Source organism: Mastacembelus armatus, chromosome 6 (genome assembly GCF_900324485.2).
Source record: "Mastacembelus armatus chromosome 6, fMasArm1.2, whole genome shotgun sequence".
NCBI lineage: Eukaryota > Metazoa > Chordata > Actinopteri > Synbranchiformes > Mastacembelidae > Mastacembelus > Mastacembelus armatus.
Window position 1 is genome coordinate 3,758,827 of NC_046638.1, and position 17,144 is coordinate 3,775,970.

At 40.4% G+C, this 17,144-nt stretch overlaps 1 protein-coding gene across 6 annotated transcripts in view; it reads right to left on the reverse strand.

Moving 5' to 3' along the window:
• The window catches only part of LOC113132473 (pleckstrin homology domain-containing family A member 7-like), a 99,540-nt gene extending 94,767 nt beyond the window's left edge, over positions 1-4,773 (reverse strand). For 3 of the 6 annotated variants that reach the window (XM_026310561.1, XM_026310553.1, XM_026310551.1), the window contains exons 1-3: positions 4,636-4,773; positions 4,432-4,508; positions 4,239-4,296 (exon numbers count right to left, since the gene is read on the reverse strand). In XM_026310561.1, the coding sequence (XP_026166346.1) occupies positions 4,239-4,296; positions 4,432-4,508; positions 4,636-4,718 (218 nt within the window). In that variant the 5' untranslated portion in view covers positions 4,719-4,773. The remainder of the gene's footprint in view (positions 1-4,238; positions 4,297-4,431; positions 4,509-4,635) is intronic. The other 3 variants (XM_026310554.1, XM_026310558.1, XM_026310552.1) reach the window with 1 other exon arrangement.
• Between the last annotated feature and the right edge of the window lie 12,371 nt (positions 4,774-17,144).

A 17,144-nucleotide genomic window follows, 5' to 3' on the forward strand; every position in this document is an offset into this window, starting at 1 on the left:
GTGGAATAGGTCTTTTTTTCACTACAAACATCCATCCCTGTTCTACAGTCTCTGGAGGTTTTAGTCTCTTTAAAATATCTGCAGAAAGGACTAAAAAGCAGGATATTCCTTAAGCAAAATGCTAAATTACTGGTCTGCGCCTGCCAAATATGAGGAGTTACTCTTTTCCTCAGCTTTACATCATGAAAAGGAACATCTTCAGGGCCGGGGCACACAAAACAAGCAACGTGAAAATGTGACCTGAAGGCTGAAACTAGCTTTTCTTGTCTTTTACGTTTGTACATACAACTTGTATAGATGTGAGCTTGTGTCGGCTCTTCTGCGAGGCAGTGCAACCTGCAGATAGCCAACACCGTCTTTGCATATTTTTCCTGTGTATTCACCAAAGCCTGCAGCATATTTTACTAGAAATGCAACAAGCCTCCACTAACATCAGGAGGAAATTATCACACAACTAAGCTTCAGGGAAAACACGCAGAAGAGTTGAATCCCAAGTCAAACTCTGCATCAAGGTGAAGTTTCAAGGTTCAACACTGAACAGCTGAACTGGATCAGCTCTGTGTTGTTCTGCTTCCTCCCGTGGGAGAAAGAACGTGTGATAAAGGAATTTGTCGACATTTTATAACTCAATTAGTAGAAATAATGAAAAAGCTAACCTTCACGTTAATCGGTAATTAAAGCAACCATTAGTTGAAGCCCAAACAAGGAAACTGAGAGGTGTTCAGTCTGAATCAGTACGTTCTCCTTTTCACCAAAACATTAGATGAATAGATTTTTTTAAAAAGCATCTCGCTTGGATCGGCTGGATTTGATACTGAGCCACAGAACATCTTTCTCTTAACAGCATTAAAATTGATAAAAGCATCAGAGACAGTTAAGAGCATCTCTAACCCACTGTAAAATACAGCATCATTAACAGATAGTGTTCTGTATATGGGACAGGGAAAAATAAATGGGCTTATTTTCTCAGAATAAGCTGTTTCCAAGAAGTCTGAGTGTCAGGAGACAATGAAAAACTTGCAGAGACAAAGAAGGAGCTGTGCTGCTCTTTTTTCTTTCTAATAAAAACATGAAAAACATTTTTCACATACGTAGAAGAGGCTCCAGAACAGACAGTGGTGGAGCCCTGGGGATGGCTGTTATATAAACATGGCCTCTAGATAAATAGTCCCCCTTGGATGTGAATAGGATATTGGATTTCAAGGTTGTTATTGCTTCATCTTGTTATTCCTGTTTAAAAAAAATACTATTAAAAGTTTGAAGAGGGACACAAAACAAATGTCCTACTCAGACAAAGGAGGAGTGTTCAAGTCCCTGCTCCATGTGACCAAAACGTTTCGGTTCACAGAGTCAGGGTGTAAACAAAGCAGACATGATGCCTGAGCAACAGTTGGAAAGTAAATTAAACGAGACTTATGAATGTATGAATTCTGGATGACTGCCACCTATATTCTCCTATAAATTTACTATTGTACTTGATGAGACTGACTAAATTAATTTAAGCCAATATCACACTAGTCTCAGTTGAGACCTGCATGTACTGCAGAACAAACACATACAGAGTCAATTTAACCAGGAGCAAAATATACAACCAAGAAAAGCAGGAAAGCCTCATATTTTACAAACACTGTTCTGTATTTTCCTTTACAAACACCTTAAATTATGAATCTGCTGTCAAAACTGTTGGTCGTACCCTCTCAAAGAGTAAATCAATTATATTTCCCTCCGTCCTGTGCTGGTGTCACAGTAACAAAAAGAATTTAAATATGAAAAGCCTTGACCTTTTGGAGACGCCCTTTCGATTTGATAAACATAAATTGCTAAATTCTCTGACTCACTTCAGATAAACTCTGGAATGTGTTTTTTGGATTTGGTCCTCTCTCTGTTTTATTGGAAGCACATTAAAAAAAGGATCCCTTAATGGCCAGTATCAACAGGAGGAATGACCACAGCAGAACAATAAAAACTGTTTCAGCATCATTCAGACTTTGTTTACAGACAGACATTGAAAAACATGGGACCCTATTCTTTGCCTTTATTTAATGGAAAAGTTTGCTTCTCCGCCCTAAAGAGCTGGAACATGAAACTGGGACTGTTTGCAATGGTAACAGGTGACAACTCCAGTGGTGGAAACTTCACTGAGCTTGTAGTGCCGTGTAAGTTTTAGCTTACCCTCCATATTAGCACGTTCAATAAACAGCACTCTTCAAACGAGTTTGTGCACAATGCTGCACATGCACATTATCCCGAGGTCCTGAACTGACAGTAAGAACTACACAAAAACATACGGTGCAGTACAGGCTTGTATCACAACCTGGCTGGCCCACCTAAAACGTCAAGGCAAAAAAGGAAGAAGTCCGACATGCTCCATAACATTTACTGACTGACACACCAACCACAGTTTAAAATCCTTTTCAGCTCAAGCTGTCTGGGGCTCGTATTAAGACCAAATAAGAGAAAACATGACGCAAATGAAAGGTTTCATTTAAAAAAAAAAAAAAAAACTCTCAAAGCGTAACTCCAAAAACATAGTAATTACAAGTTTCATGTATTTTTCAACATTTCCATTCAGAGTTATTTTTAGAGAGACAGCAGAAAGACAATCAGAGCCTGAGTCACACATTGCTGCAAAATACGACAGCAAATGAGGACTGACTGAGGAGAATTTTAATTAGCAGCGTCTAACAGAGCAAGATGGTTTTACTGTCAATCTAAAACTGCTTAACATGAAAGAAACTATATGGAAGCAAGTGGCATCTAGAGCAACATAACTGATCTTCGCCCTCTGTTATCTGCAATGACACTTAAAATCTGTCAGCACAGCAACACTAAATCCCACTGACAGTATTTAAGGAAATTATAGGAACTCAGAACAGCTGAACATAGGATGAATCATGATAATGTTCATTTTCCATCTTACAGAGGCTTGAGGATAAAAAGATTCAATGACCAGATACACTAATTATCCACCAAGCAGCCTTAAAAACACACCTATCTCCAAAAGTAATAGCTTTTTTTTTTTTTTAGTTTAAAAGGAACAATCCACCCAAAAACATTTTAATACTGCTGATAGTGTCCCTGATCACATGACTTCAGATATTTTTCCTACCTGTGCTACATGAATGGCTCTTATCAGACTGACTGAACATATTCATCTCAAAATGAACTGCACTATTACTGTAACACAAATATTGGTCTTTGGCTTTGGAGCGTGTCAGGTAAAGCTGAAAGTCACTGGCATTGAAGAGTTTTAATGAAGTCAAGTTTAAAGTCGCCACATTCAAGACACAAGTCCACACCTTCCGCCTGTTGTTGTTTAAAGATTTATTCTTCTAATCATTGCAGACCACAGGCCAGACCATGGAAAACCATGACACTGTGCTGATTTATTCCCAGTGCAGCTACAATGGAGATGATTAGTCATTCTGTTCACTGATGTAAAACCTCAAGGTCAAAGAGCAACAGCTTCTTTGTAGAGTGAGCACTTTTCTTACACATGGAAACTTCATACATCACTGAAGAAGCAGAGAGACGAATTGCACTGACAACGGCCTAAAAAGACCATAATGCAATGCAGCATTTGTAGTTCTCCGATTACAGCAATAGAGCAAAAATGGAGCATGTGATTAAAACTACTTCACCTCATCATTGTTGGGAATTGAACATAAAAGTCTCAATGGGGATGTGGATACACTGTGTTTTATGACATAACCTGGAAAATGATCCACCAGAATGTATTATGAGTTTATATATATATATTTTATATATATCATCTGCCAATATACTGTTATCTGATTCCTGCAACTCTCAGTGTTATATGAGCCTTAAACACTCAATGGTCTAGTCCCTGCAAAAAGCCAGAATATGTTTGTATGAGAAACATGTTTTGGGATATAAAGAAAACGAAACACTGGGCGGTGTAAACAAGAAGACCACACAAATTCATTCCATCACTGTGACACAAAGAAACTCCTGGATATAAGCTCACAAAATGGATTTGCATGTTAAACCATTTGCACCGGTGTAAGCCAGTGGTGCAACTAAAGGTCTAAAAGCCTAAGCAAAATGCACAACATATTATCTGCAGCTCAAACAAACCAACTGGGTCATTAGAGGGTCAGCGGGTTAGTCCCAGTCACAGCCCAGTTAAATCCAGGTAATCAGCCCCGCCAGCGGCCAGGAGCCATATTAGCCTGCACGGTAACTTCCAGCACAGGTGACTGCAAACAGGTACTCACTTGATGAAGAAACTGGCCCCTTCGTTCGTAAAACCTTCCTCCCATCCCCGAGGTAGGTCTGCAATGAAACCAAACGACAAACTTGGTGACACCTAAAAGTTTTCCCTCCCCGACTGGGCCCAAAACGTGCACTTCAGTGAACACAACACCGACAAAGGTCGGAAAGCTCCGCAAAACACGCACAACGACCCACCTGAGCGGATCATGTGTCCGGAGTTCACAGGTTCGCCGGAGCGGGGATGAAGCCAGGTGGTGCTGCGCGTCTCATCGCTGCCGCACCGACAGAGAGAGGAGAAAAACACCTGTTACACCACCGGGAAGGAAACAGCAGCAGACGCCACCAACTCTCGGCAAACCGAGAGAGACGATGCGTTAAAGCGCTCATGATCCCACTCACTTGATGAAGAAGACCCTGCCGTCCCCGCAGACTCCGTAAGACCAGTGTTCAGGTAAGGTGTCCCGCCCGAGAGGCGCCGCCATGATCCGGTCTGAAGTCCTATTTCATCCCCGTCCCTCTCGGTGGAGTCTCCCGGGAGCTCGGTAATCACCGCTAGGGCCAGCGCCGCCTTCACGGACCGCTCTGAAGCTCGGACATCAGAGCACCACGAGGCCTTTAGATAAGTAAAATCAGCAGCTGAACAGTTGAATTGTGTTTTTTAAAGTTCATATAGTTTGGTTGGTGAATTATCAAGTTTTAAGTGTTAAGAACATTTAATGAAGTAAGTGCAAATAACTTATTTGAATAAGTTTAGTTGATGATACTGGGATAAAAGAAAGAGTCACACATGGAGCAGGGAGCTGTTGTTTGAACCAGCAGGTGTTTCTGTCTGAAATGAACATGTATGGAAGCTGCTTTTGACAAAAACATCTGCAATACTAATAGGATGTAATGTCTAATAGGATGTAATGTCAACACTGATCATCACACCCATTTTCTGAAGACAAGTGAAATGACTCATAGTGGTTGGGATCAATATTATCACTGTGAATGCTGAAGCCTAATAAAGTTGATTTGTTTGGGGGGTTTTTTCTGTCAGTGTACCCTGACTAGTCACCTGAAAAACTGAAGTCTTAATGACATATGGCAGTTTTTGCTTTCCCACACCTTATAACATTGGCCATGCAGTTTTGATGTTGTGACTTGCATTATTATTATGATTAAATTAGTCAGTTTTCATAAGGTTTCTTAACACTCAGAATTGTTTTGATTTCATCAAGGTATAGTTTCAGTTTGTTTTGACTCACTCAATGAAAATAATGCATGTGAGTTTGGTTGGTTAGTTAAATGTGTCAATGAAACACATATATTGGAATCCCTTTCCTAATTATCACACCTCTGCAGCTGCAACATGAATCACATGGGTAATTGTGTAAGATAATCCCAGTGCCCACATTTTTAGCAGCTATTGAAGGTACCACAGCAGTGGGTTTCCACACTGAAAAGAGTGAAGAGGAAAAGCTCTGCCAATGGTTTTCCCAGCAGTAACCAGGGCGAATGAAAAAACTTTGGACTCATGAGACTTTAGTGTTTAGATGATTTAACTGGAAAGGGGCTGATTAAATGAAGAATCCAAACCAAATCCAGGTGCCCAAGTGAAACATCATTTTACTAACTCAGATTTTTGACATTATTACAAATATTAAAACTGAGATTGATTAAAAATTTTATACATCACATTTTTCATTTTATTACAAACATTCTTCGTGCTACTTTACTCTTTAGGCCCCCAGCAGACACCACCCATTTCGGGCCCAAGCTCAGAAGAAGTTCACTGCTTTCCAGACCTTTTGTTTACACTCGTAACCTTCATCTAATTGGAAGGAAAATCCAAAATTTACAAGCACTAAGTCAAAATGAGTGTAAGAGCAACTGAACCGAGGTTACAGAGACACAAACACTGTAGTAGTACAAAGTGTCCCAGGGGTGGCATGTGTCTTTAACAAATGAAAATGAGAGTCAATACTCCATGTAATTGTAGACAGTGCAACACCGGGAACACCTCCATCGTCCCCTGACTATTTCCTCAGACGTTTCCAGTGAAGGATTGTGTAATTTGGTACTAATTATGGAGAAAGTGCAGACAAAGCTCTTTCGGTTCAGATTTAGTTACTTGAGTTTGGAGCAGCTCTGTATAATCCTGGGTAAATATTCATTTGTCGTTCGTTTAGTGTGGAAACTTTGATGAATTGTGTGTATGCTCTCCTCAAGATAAATATGACACTGAATGTTCTGCAGGCCTGCTGTGCAGTTAATTGTGGATTGCACCACCTGAGCTCTGTCTCTGCAGTAGTTTCTCTGTTATTGTTGCAAATAAATAACATCCTGCATTTTAGGACAGTTCAAAGGAAATGTAGAGGAAATGACAGACACTCTCAGGTACTGCTGAAAGTCAACATTTACATCAGTACCCATGTACATACCCATATGTATATACGTAATGAGATAAGCCAATATCAAACAATAACATCAGCTCACTGGTATGTCAGTAGGGCTCGAATGTTAACATCCAGCCAGCGTGTTATTGTTGGTTTTCCTCATTAAGGTAAACAAAGCCCCTGTCAGCTGTCGGACACAGTTTGTCTTGAGTCACTCCTCAGGAACTCAGAGCTCAGTGGAATTTCGTTTTCCAAATTGACTCCATATCTGAGGGGGCGTGCGTCAGCATGCATTTTGACACCATCCTGACATGTTTTCCATACAGCCTTGTTATTTTCAAATCCACACTTGGGACAAAAACAGTTCACCTGAGCTGTTGATAAGTTCGTAGTTGACAGGAACTTCCTCACCAAAAACAATCATTTCCAAAGGATGGACTGCACTGTGAAGACAGACTATGGTGTTCAATTTCCACTCCCTGCCACATGACATTTAATGGAAATACACACCCTGCACCTTTGATCTTCCCTTTGGCTTTTTTGTGATTGCCCTGTTACGTAATCACTTTCAGTTAAACTCTTGTCCTCAGCGTGACTAAGTTGTTTTCCTGTCAAACTTACCGTCAGGATTAATTTGTTGATCTAAAAACCTTAAACTCTAGCAGCAGTGAGCATATTTTCCACATCTGGCAACTTTTGTGTGCATGTGTTTGATTTCCCTTTCCCCTTGTTTAGTTTCAGTTGGCAGGATTTAGTTTGGAGGCACCTCAACAACAACAAAAGAAACTCCTGACAAGGCAGAGTGAGCTGAAGGGCAGGTAGAGGTCAGCACACACAGTCTCACCTCTGAAAGCACCAGGGATTCTTTTTTCTGCCACTTGGAAAGTTTGTGTGAAATGTTAAAGTGTTCACATAGCAGAAAGAACAAAGAAGACTTTTCCAGCCAAGTTATGAGATCAGAGGCTGATACGGCAATAAATTCACTGCATGCTCAACTTTGCTGATCAAATTTTGGAATAGTAAATTATTTTTGCCAAATATTTTGTTATTCCAGTTGATAAAAACACCTTAAAGCAGAACTATAGCACAAGAAAGACACACACAGCTGCCACTTGGGGGAAGTACAATAATCTGTAAACACAACATTGACATAATTTCACCTTTTAAAGTTACATGGAAAGCCTGTTAGCAGGTGCCCATTTAAAACAATCCACCTGGTGAGTCTAAGTTCGATATTCACTCTGTTTTGATCTCCACCAACTTCTTCCAAGAAGGATCTGGCTCTTTAACTGCTAAATGTTCCACTGTACCAGCTAGTCACATTGTCTGGTGTCCATCTAGTGTTGGGCATGCGGTTGAATTATCAGCCTTTTCTGCCTGATGAGTGCAGTGAAAGCGGAACAGTAAAGTTGTGGCTATTAAACCAAAACAATGAGCTGAAAGACACTGAAGCACTAAAGAGTTAGTAGTTCTAGGCACTACCTTTCACATAGAGGGTCATCTTTATTTATTCTTAATATGAAAGTAGTGCAGCTTTAAATAATACTTCAGCATCTACGCAAGGACATAACTATGCACATGTACATGTCTCTATTCATTTATATCTCTCTCTGTCTTTTGCTGTCTCTACCTCCTTTGTTTTACATCTTTTCTTCAGGATATAGTGATTTTGCACAATCTCGAATCCAACAAAGAAAAATACAATATCTATCCTTGATTGCAATGCTCACTCCCCTTATGACTTCATTTCCTGGATTCTGACTATTCCAATATTTTTTTAATTTCCTTTGTTATTTTATGTTTTTTATTGTACCATCTGCCATCAGACTGACAAATCATGGCAGGAAGAGCAGATTCCTACAGGTTGCAGGAAAACACTGTGCTCTGATTTGGATGAAAATGTCCAATATATTTGCCCTGTTTAAATGAAATGCTGTGCATTTTACAGGGCAGACAGTGTTATCAGTCTTAAGCCTGTCGCCTCCCTTTCTGATCCTGCAGAAAAAACAAAATCACCATGACATCCTGTGTGTTCTGTGTGTATAAAGCAGCTGAAAGACAGAAGAGGAAACAAAGAAAGCAAATACGCTGAAAGAGAGAGGAGGAACAGGATTCAGGAGCGGATTTTAGCCTCCTCACCCACCCACTGCAAACACCGCAGGCCTTCTTGATACACAGGACCAGCTAAAGAAAAAAATGCGGTCGTATAAGAAGGGACCTGAAGCTTTTTTGATTGCCTGCTTTATGGGCAGGTTTCTGGCCGGAGGACAGGCCTTTTCCATTGCAGTCATTTATCTCTGGACTTTCTTTTATGCGACAAAAAGTCAAGGGGCTAATTTTGCCATTAGCAAGAGCAATTAGAAAAGCGAAGGTGATTATAGCATGTCTATGAGCTACTACCCAAAATCTAGAAGCCAACACCTGGGGCTAAAATAAAGTGGAAATTTCAATTCTATACCCAGAAAATGATGAGATGCCAATTCAAAGAAAACTAACCCAGTTTGTCTTTTATGCTCCAAGCCAGCAAGGACACAGCATCACCTGCTGCCAGGCCCATCCAGTGTGGCTCAGAGTGCAGTCACTTCCAGTACCTGCAGTTCTAGTCCAATCAGTGACACCTGTAGGCAAGAAATGTGTGTGAGTGTCAGTTTATCAGGAGTTAGTTTGCTGAGGTCATTCTTCTCTCTGGAGAAACCACTCAGCCACTGCAGCTGGATTTCATTGTTATATATTTAGAACAGTCATTTCCTGTTGGCAAGTAAGTGTCCAAACCCATGCCAGAATTTCATTTGTGCAAACAGAGTTCAGGTCATGTTTTCTTCATGTTTCCCTTTGTGGTTTAGATGTGTCAGTCTAGTATTAACAGGTACAAGTGGTGTCATATCTCTGTAGGGTGATTTAAGGTTCAAATGCTTAAATATTCTTATTTATGAAGCATTTCCTGTGTTTTCATAGCTCAAAGCAATGACGCTACAAAACCAAATGGGTGGTAAAACCGGATTTGTGGGTGTGGGTGTGTTGGACTGTCAGTTAGCGAGAGACTGCAGCTCCACTCGCCTGTCAAACCAACCAAAACAATAATTATTTGAAATGATCATTTGCAGGTAGCATGTATTGTAGGTCTGCTGTGCACTAAGCAATGTTTGGTTTTACTGTTGCCAATGAAGCTAAACTGAGTTCAAGAAAACATTTGCCAATTTACCACTAGCAACAAAACGATTAAATTATACATTTTTAAATGATCATATTACACATAACGACTTCGGCCTATTATCTATCATTTCTGTCTCCAGGGATGTTGGGGCCTGGACAGATCAGCGCACCCTGGACAGATCTCCAGTCTGTCACATACAGACACACACACATTCACACTCATTTGCACATTTAATCTCCAGCCACCAATTATTGTATCAAATCCCAAACGTTCTTGCTGTGAGGCAACAGTGCTAACCACTACTCCATCATGTTGTCCAGAACTATTTCATCCTAGTAAAAGAATTGTGAAACAATTCATGCTAATCCAACTTGTGTTTATTTAACAAGGCCACATAGCATGCTTTGGCCTCAAGGCCTCAGCAAACATTGTCTTCAGCCAGAGAGCGAGAGTAAAAAGACAAACAGCTACAGAAACTACATGATGCTTTACTGGCAGTCCCTCCCTCCCTCTCTCATTGTAATGGGTAACTAAGGCTTTCAGGGACCCAGGAATGAGTTTGAGGGTCAGTGGCCTCACCCATATTGCCTCAACATCCACTGATAGAGCAGCGGAAATCTCAAGTGCAGAAAGATTCACTGAGAAACACTGTACACAGCTTAGCAGTACACATTTTTGGCACCGTCCTCCCCATTGTGTCCTATGCAAATTTGGGGTGAATAATGCATGGCTCAGATCCACACCAGAGCTTGTGATGTGTATAACAGCCTGCAGGTCTGACGGAGTTTCAGCCTTCCTGCTCAGGCTTCCTGAATTTAAAAACTAAATTTATCACCTGAGGGGACTGATGCATTCACAGTCTAACCTTTAGACTCCGAGCAGCAATCAGAAACAAAACACTCCTGCATTACTACAGACTTTCACTGTTCTTACCCTACTTACTTATACTGACAAGCCACAGTGATTAGTGATTTCTCATACACTCTTATTGTTTTACAGCCTTGCATTTATTTACACGTTGTAACTGTACTGACATAGACCTCAGACATTATACAGCAACTGGATGTTGTGCTCACTCATCTATAGTGTGTGTTGTTTTTTAGTTTACCTTGTTGTCTTCTTGGAAACCTCACACTTCAAAAAGTTTATATTCTCAGTGAGGCTACGACCTGATAAGATTATGGGATATATAATCTCAGCGTCTCCAGTCACTTCCAGCAACCGGCAGTGTTGACATGTTTTGTATAGAAAGCAATTGCACTTCACTGTATTATAAATAAAACTACTACTGTATCCAGCAGCTTCAAGTGAAAGAAAATGTCTGTCTTGGACATTTTCTACATTTCTCTGTCTCCCTCTGGTGGAACTCAGCTGCCATCTTCCAGCTGACTGTGGGAAATAAAAGTATGTAGTAATGGTGAAAACTACTAGTACTACTACTACTAAGCTACTAGTTTCAGCATTAAGGAAAAAAAAGTTGTTGCAGAACAAACAAAAAAAAAAGGGACAAAAACTCAAGTTAGAAGTCCTGGTGTGTGTGACCCTGATGTGAGCTTCAGCAGCCACATACAGCCCTTAATAAACCTGTATTTTATCACATCAACCACACAACAAGACTCAAGCAGTCAGTCATACCCTCATCTTCACCAGAGTCTTTTGTCTGGTAAACAGCTTCAGCTCATTCAGACGAGTTTAACCAGAAGAACCGATCACATCACTCCTGTTCTTACATCTTTGCATCGGCCACCGGTTACCTACAGGACAGATTTTAAACTGTCAGCCTTGGGGACAAAATCCAGCTCAGATATCCTTGAGGAATAAAACAGGGTGAAGCTGCTTTCAGCTGCAATGCTGCACACAAATAGAACCAACTTCCTGATGAACTTAACTGCACCTCAACTCCATTCATTTTCAAAGCTACACTGAAACTTCTGTTTTACTATTTATTTGACCGATCCTCTATGTTTGTTGCATTCAGGACAACTTACAACTTTCTACCTCACTGCAGTTGTGTTTCTGATCTTCTTTTACACTTGTTTGCAATTTCATTTGATGTATTTTATTTCATTTTAATGTTTAATGTTCTATCTTTAATTGGTCTTGAATTTATTCTGGTTTTATTGCTTATTGTTCTTGACATTGTTAATGTTTTCTTGCCTCAGGGAAGCACTTTGCCTCGGTGTATGAAATGTGTGATAGAATAAAGTTGCCTTGACTTACTGAGGAACAGAGAAAAGTGTTATATAATTTTTTTTTTGTTTAATTTCTAATATTTGTTGCACTTCTGTTGCATCAGATGGTGTTTTTCCCCACCACTGGATAATAACAGCAACAAACCAAACAAGGCATGAAATCAGATGATTCAGAACAGGCACTGCATTAATACCATTTACATTTCAGTGTATTTTTTCTGTCTGACTCACAACAGGAGCGTGAGTGTAATTTTACCCCAAAAAGAACAGCAGAGAAACATGTACATGATCACATCCCAGTACTAAAAGTCTGTTCTGTTTACTTTTTGTGGGACTGACAATTCACCTGACACATTCATCCTGATGTGATGATGCAAACTCTTGTCATATTGTTGCTGTCTCCCTGCAGATTTAATACAGCCCCAGGTTCCCCAGTCATAACAAGGACAACAGACCACATTATCGTGTCTTTGGGTGAGTTTTTGTATAATAGTGTAAATCAAGACATTAAAATGCAATTCTATAAACTAAAGCTATGGGCTGAGGCTAAACAGCTAATGAAAATTTAACCCTAAACACAATAAACCAGTGTGTTTAGTGATGAATAAAGAAATGTTTACAGACAGTTGGGTTTTGAGGTGCTGAGGTCTTGGCTGTGCCTTGGACAGCACAGATAACACAGATCACACCGTTCTTAATGACAGTTCACACATCAATTGATCTATTAACAGAGAACATCTGCCAGCTGTCAGTGTCTGGACAGACACCAGACCTGACAATTACAAAGAACATCTGTGTTACTGAGCAGCACCAATTAAAGACCAGAGTCTTTTGTACTGAACTGAGCCGCAGCCAAATTCTTCCAGCGCTGAACACACACTGCCAGTTATTTGAAAGAGCAGCTCCTGCTGTACAGGATTTTCTAAGAACTTTGATTAAGGCGCAACTACAATAATTCCCATAAGTCAAAATGACTAATGTGAGTGGGTGAAATGTTACTTATGAGTTTTTCTTTCGTAGCCAGTTTCTAATAATGATTAACTTCAGGTGTTTTATACCGAGCTGGGTGAAGCACGAATTCTTTCTCTCTCCACTTGAAGAGATGAATAACACGACTAATCCAACGGTTGTTGTCGTTCAGGGACTTTGTTTAGTAACACTGACTAATCAAAAACATGGAAACAGCACTGATGTCAACTACTTTAATTTGGCTTGATGAGTGTGCATTCCTCTCTGAGGTGTGAAATTTCTGATGAAATCCTTCAGCAAACAAACTGGATAAACTCCTGAACTCATGGAGGTCAAAGCTTCTCTGATCTTGAATAGAAACAAGGATTTTGCTCAGAAACAACAACAGCTTTTAATGCAGGAACTTCAAAACAACCACTGCTGTTGGTCTGTTGACGGGATCAGGGCAGGGAATCCCCCCAAAGCAGCTTAGTGGATCAGATCACAGTGTAATTGGTCTGTTTCAGTCCATTGAACTAACAAGATTTTTAGATGCTTTATTGCAACAGGATTTTTAATCCTCTTTTTGATAGAAAGCTTTGAATAGGCAGGGCAGGTGAGCAGAGCTTCACATATTAAAAAAGACATAAAATGCCCAAAAAAATCATCTTTAACAAAAGTCATTCTGCATAATTGACCTACTGCCTTTAGCTTGTACCCTATTGCCTCTACCAGCCTTTAAAGTAGCTGCCCTGAGACGTTACCAACAAGAGGAGAAGCTTTCTGCCTTTTCAAAACAAAGGGATGAGTAAACGGCTTGTAATATTTTCCTTGGGCCCTGATGTTGTGAGTCGTACCACATGAGGGCAGCAGAGATACATGTGTCTTCAAGGTTCTTTTTAACTGAGCTACAGATGAAGCTGTGTGTTCAAATATGGGTCTGTGGATATGGAAGGAAGCTCCAAATATGTAACGCACACTCTGTTTGTTGGGGGCATTTGTTCTGATGCATCAGAGGACACTATTGTTCTGACTGTAATATGATCACATGTAGTTTGAGGTGGGTGGGGATGAGCTGACTGATGATGACAATTATTTGTGGTTTTTTCTTGTCTTTCCTGAGTAACCACTGTGTGTGTAGTGTCACGTAACAGAGAACAAGTGTGTCCCCCTAGTGGTTCAGATGAAGCACTACACAGATCGAAATGATCAACAAACACTGTGTACTGCCCACACCCACACTGTGTTGGTCAGACACTATATATATTGGCAGACTATTTTAAAGTATGAGCTACATTTGCAGGGAGAATGAAATGATGCTGCTATTATTCCTTTCATTGTTGTTTTCATGCAGTCCCTGTAGTGAAGGACCCACATGGGACCTTGAAGCCCACTTTGTTAACCCCTGAGCCAGTCTAAATTAACTTATTAATCTGACCTGTGTTTTAAATGTTGAGCTCACTGGGTATAATCTCCAGTCTTGAGTTATCATCATGAATAGAAGTCATGAAAAGAACAGAGCAACAGAAACTAAAGATAAATGGGGAGTGTGTTTTGCATAACAGCATGTTACTCAGTATCAGTGGATGGTTCCTGGTATTTTCTACATGGGAACTACTGCACAATACTACCACAGAATACACTGGAACATTTCAAACAATCTGTCTGTATGTATGTTGGTGTCAGACACAATAGCTACTGGTAGGTTGCATCATCAGCTAATTGTGACCCAGGAGATAACCTTCTCTGGCAGGCAAGCGAGAGGGGCAACCACACGTGTGTGTGTGTGTGTGTGTGTGTGTGTGTGTGTGTGTGTGTGTGTGTGTGTGTGTGTGTGTGTGCGCAACTTAAAACCCACTGTCTCTGCTACTGCAGCTGATTCTGTGCTGCTGCAATCACCTGCAATCCTTTCAGCGCTTCGCCACTCCTGCCAGTTGCCTGGAGACGGGGTCGCCTAGGCCACAGAGCTAATGATACTGGGAGAGGAGAGTGGGTTCAAAATGAAAGAAAGGAAAAGGAGAAGGGAAGGGAAAGTGGGAGCAGCAAAGAGGAGAGGGTGCTGTTTTCATCCTGTAACTCGCCACTTGCATCGTGCTGAAGCGCCTGCGAGCACGACACTGAACCCTCGGCAGCTCATTCATTGTGAATCAGAGAATAGTAGCAGGTGAATGCACTTGTGGTTTATTCACAGTAACAGCAGATTCTGAAACAGGAATGACATGCAGACAAAGATCAATCTGTCCTCGCACACTAAAGAGAAACAGATGAGCCTATTAGAGCTTTTTTCACATCTCAGTTCACAGCCAATATCATCAGCTTCCAAAGCCTCATGAACAAAGGCAGAGCGTCAGGAAAATGTAAAGCATTGATAAAAATGGTTCTTCTGGGTTGCATCATTGGAAAAAACATGCTTGCATGGCTCTAAATGATATATTCACCTTGACAACAATAAATATAGTACATTTTGTGGGTCCTTACATGTAATTTTCTTTGTAGTGTGAAGCTTTTTTATATGCTCAGTTAAAAATGAGGACAGTACAATAGACTTTGGGCTGAACATTTGGTTAGATGCCACTGGCTGTTGCTAAGTAGTTTTCAGACTTTTACTCATGGACAACTGTTTTTTGAAAATGTTTTTTGGCTTCATACCAGACCACAGATCCTCCAGGTGCTACAGCAGAAGGCGATATGCTTCAGTGGTTTCAGGCCATAAATATTAAAACATAACCAAACTGAACCAAACATGTTTAAAAAATAATAAAGGCATCTTTGAGTTACTTTTAGTTTGGAACCACTGGCCTCACAAAAGAACCATGTTTTTCTGTATGTAAGACCAGCAGGAGCAATTACATGTCCAACATGTGGGAGGGAGGATGGGGGGACAACACCAGCAAAAGACCCACCGCTGGGTTGACACAGCAACAGAATCAGCAAGTGCTCACCTTCGCTCGATGCTCTGTGTGTGTGTGGGAGTGGGGTGGGGAGAGCAGAGGAGACCTGCTAATAGATTTCATCCCTCAGGAAAGTCATTTCATCATACTTGGTGTTTTTAACCCTTGTCTTACGACAGCCTTACAGCACACTCAGTCTGCACAGAGACCCACAGCCCTCTGGGAAATTACAGCCTCCTGTGTGTGCATGTGTGTGTGTGAAGGAGAGAGAAGAGAAAGCACATGAGAAGGAAGCGAGGATGAAACCTGAAAATATGATGCAAAGATGAATTGAGTTAGACAAATAAAGCAAAAGCTCATGTTTAGTTTTTTTCTAATACTCATACATATACACATAAGATGGAGAAAACACACATTAACAGACACTGCACGTACATCAGGCAACATAGAACTGGGTGAAACCTGATTTACAACAAGTCTTTTTACAAATGTCTTAGGCTAAATAAAACTGCACTTACATCTTATTAACAGCGTGAGTGGCTACATCTCAGTTGTACACAAAATGCAGATAATAGATAATAGATAATAATACCCACAAAGCATCTAAGAAATGTCTAAAAGATGAGTCAGGTTTGAGACACCTTTTGCATTGTTTCTACACAGTCTACTAGATAATTAACAGATAATTAAGGTTGGACGAGTAAAAAGACATTAGCAGAGATTACATACACACTGTAAAAATCAGTGCAAAAGACTTAGGTTTCCAGATCTTTAGGTTACATATAATCACTAAAGCAGCAGCATACATGACTATATCGTACTTTGAAGAAGGTCCCACCTATAAGATGAGAACAAATACTATGCTTTTGAAATAATCTAGTCCAATCTAAACAAGTTTAACTTTTCAACCCAGTTTTGCAGTGTTTTAAAGTCGACATCTAGATGTCCTGTAACCTGAAAATCACCAAATGAATACTTGCTAAGTTAAAGCACAGTGTGTACAGTGCTAATAAACCAGATTATGCAGTTCCCTTAGTCTCACTATAGGTGGAAGTCATACACAGGTGTGTGCGCTCTGGTTTCTCTGAAAACCTTACACCTGGTTGAACAACCTGGGTATGTCCAAACTGGATGAGAGGTTAAACTGATTTGTTTGCCCACTGTGGGGTTAAAGGAGCTGCTTTACATCCCTTAACACAGGCTGAGTAATTCACAGGCAGTACGTTTTTAAAACATTTGAACTGATTTTGTTTTTTAGTCTTATGTGAAATCCTCCTGCAAATTGTGACCTTACAACCTCCTGTAGCTGTTTATATTTTCCACTTTTCATAAACACTCCACTGAG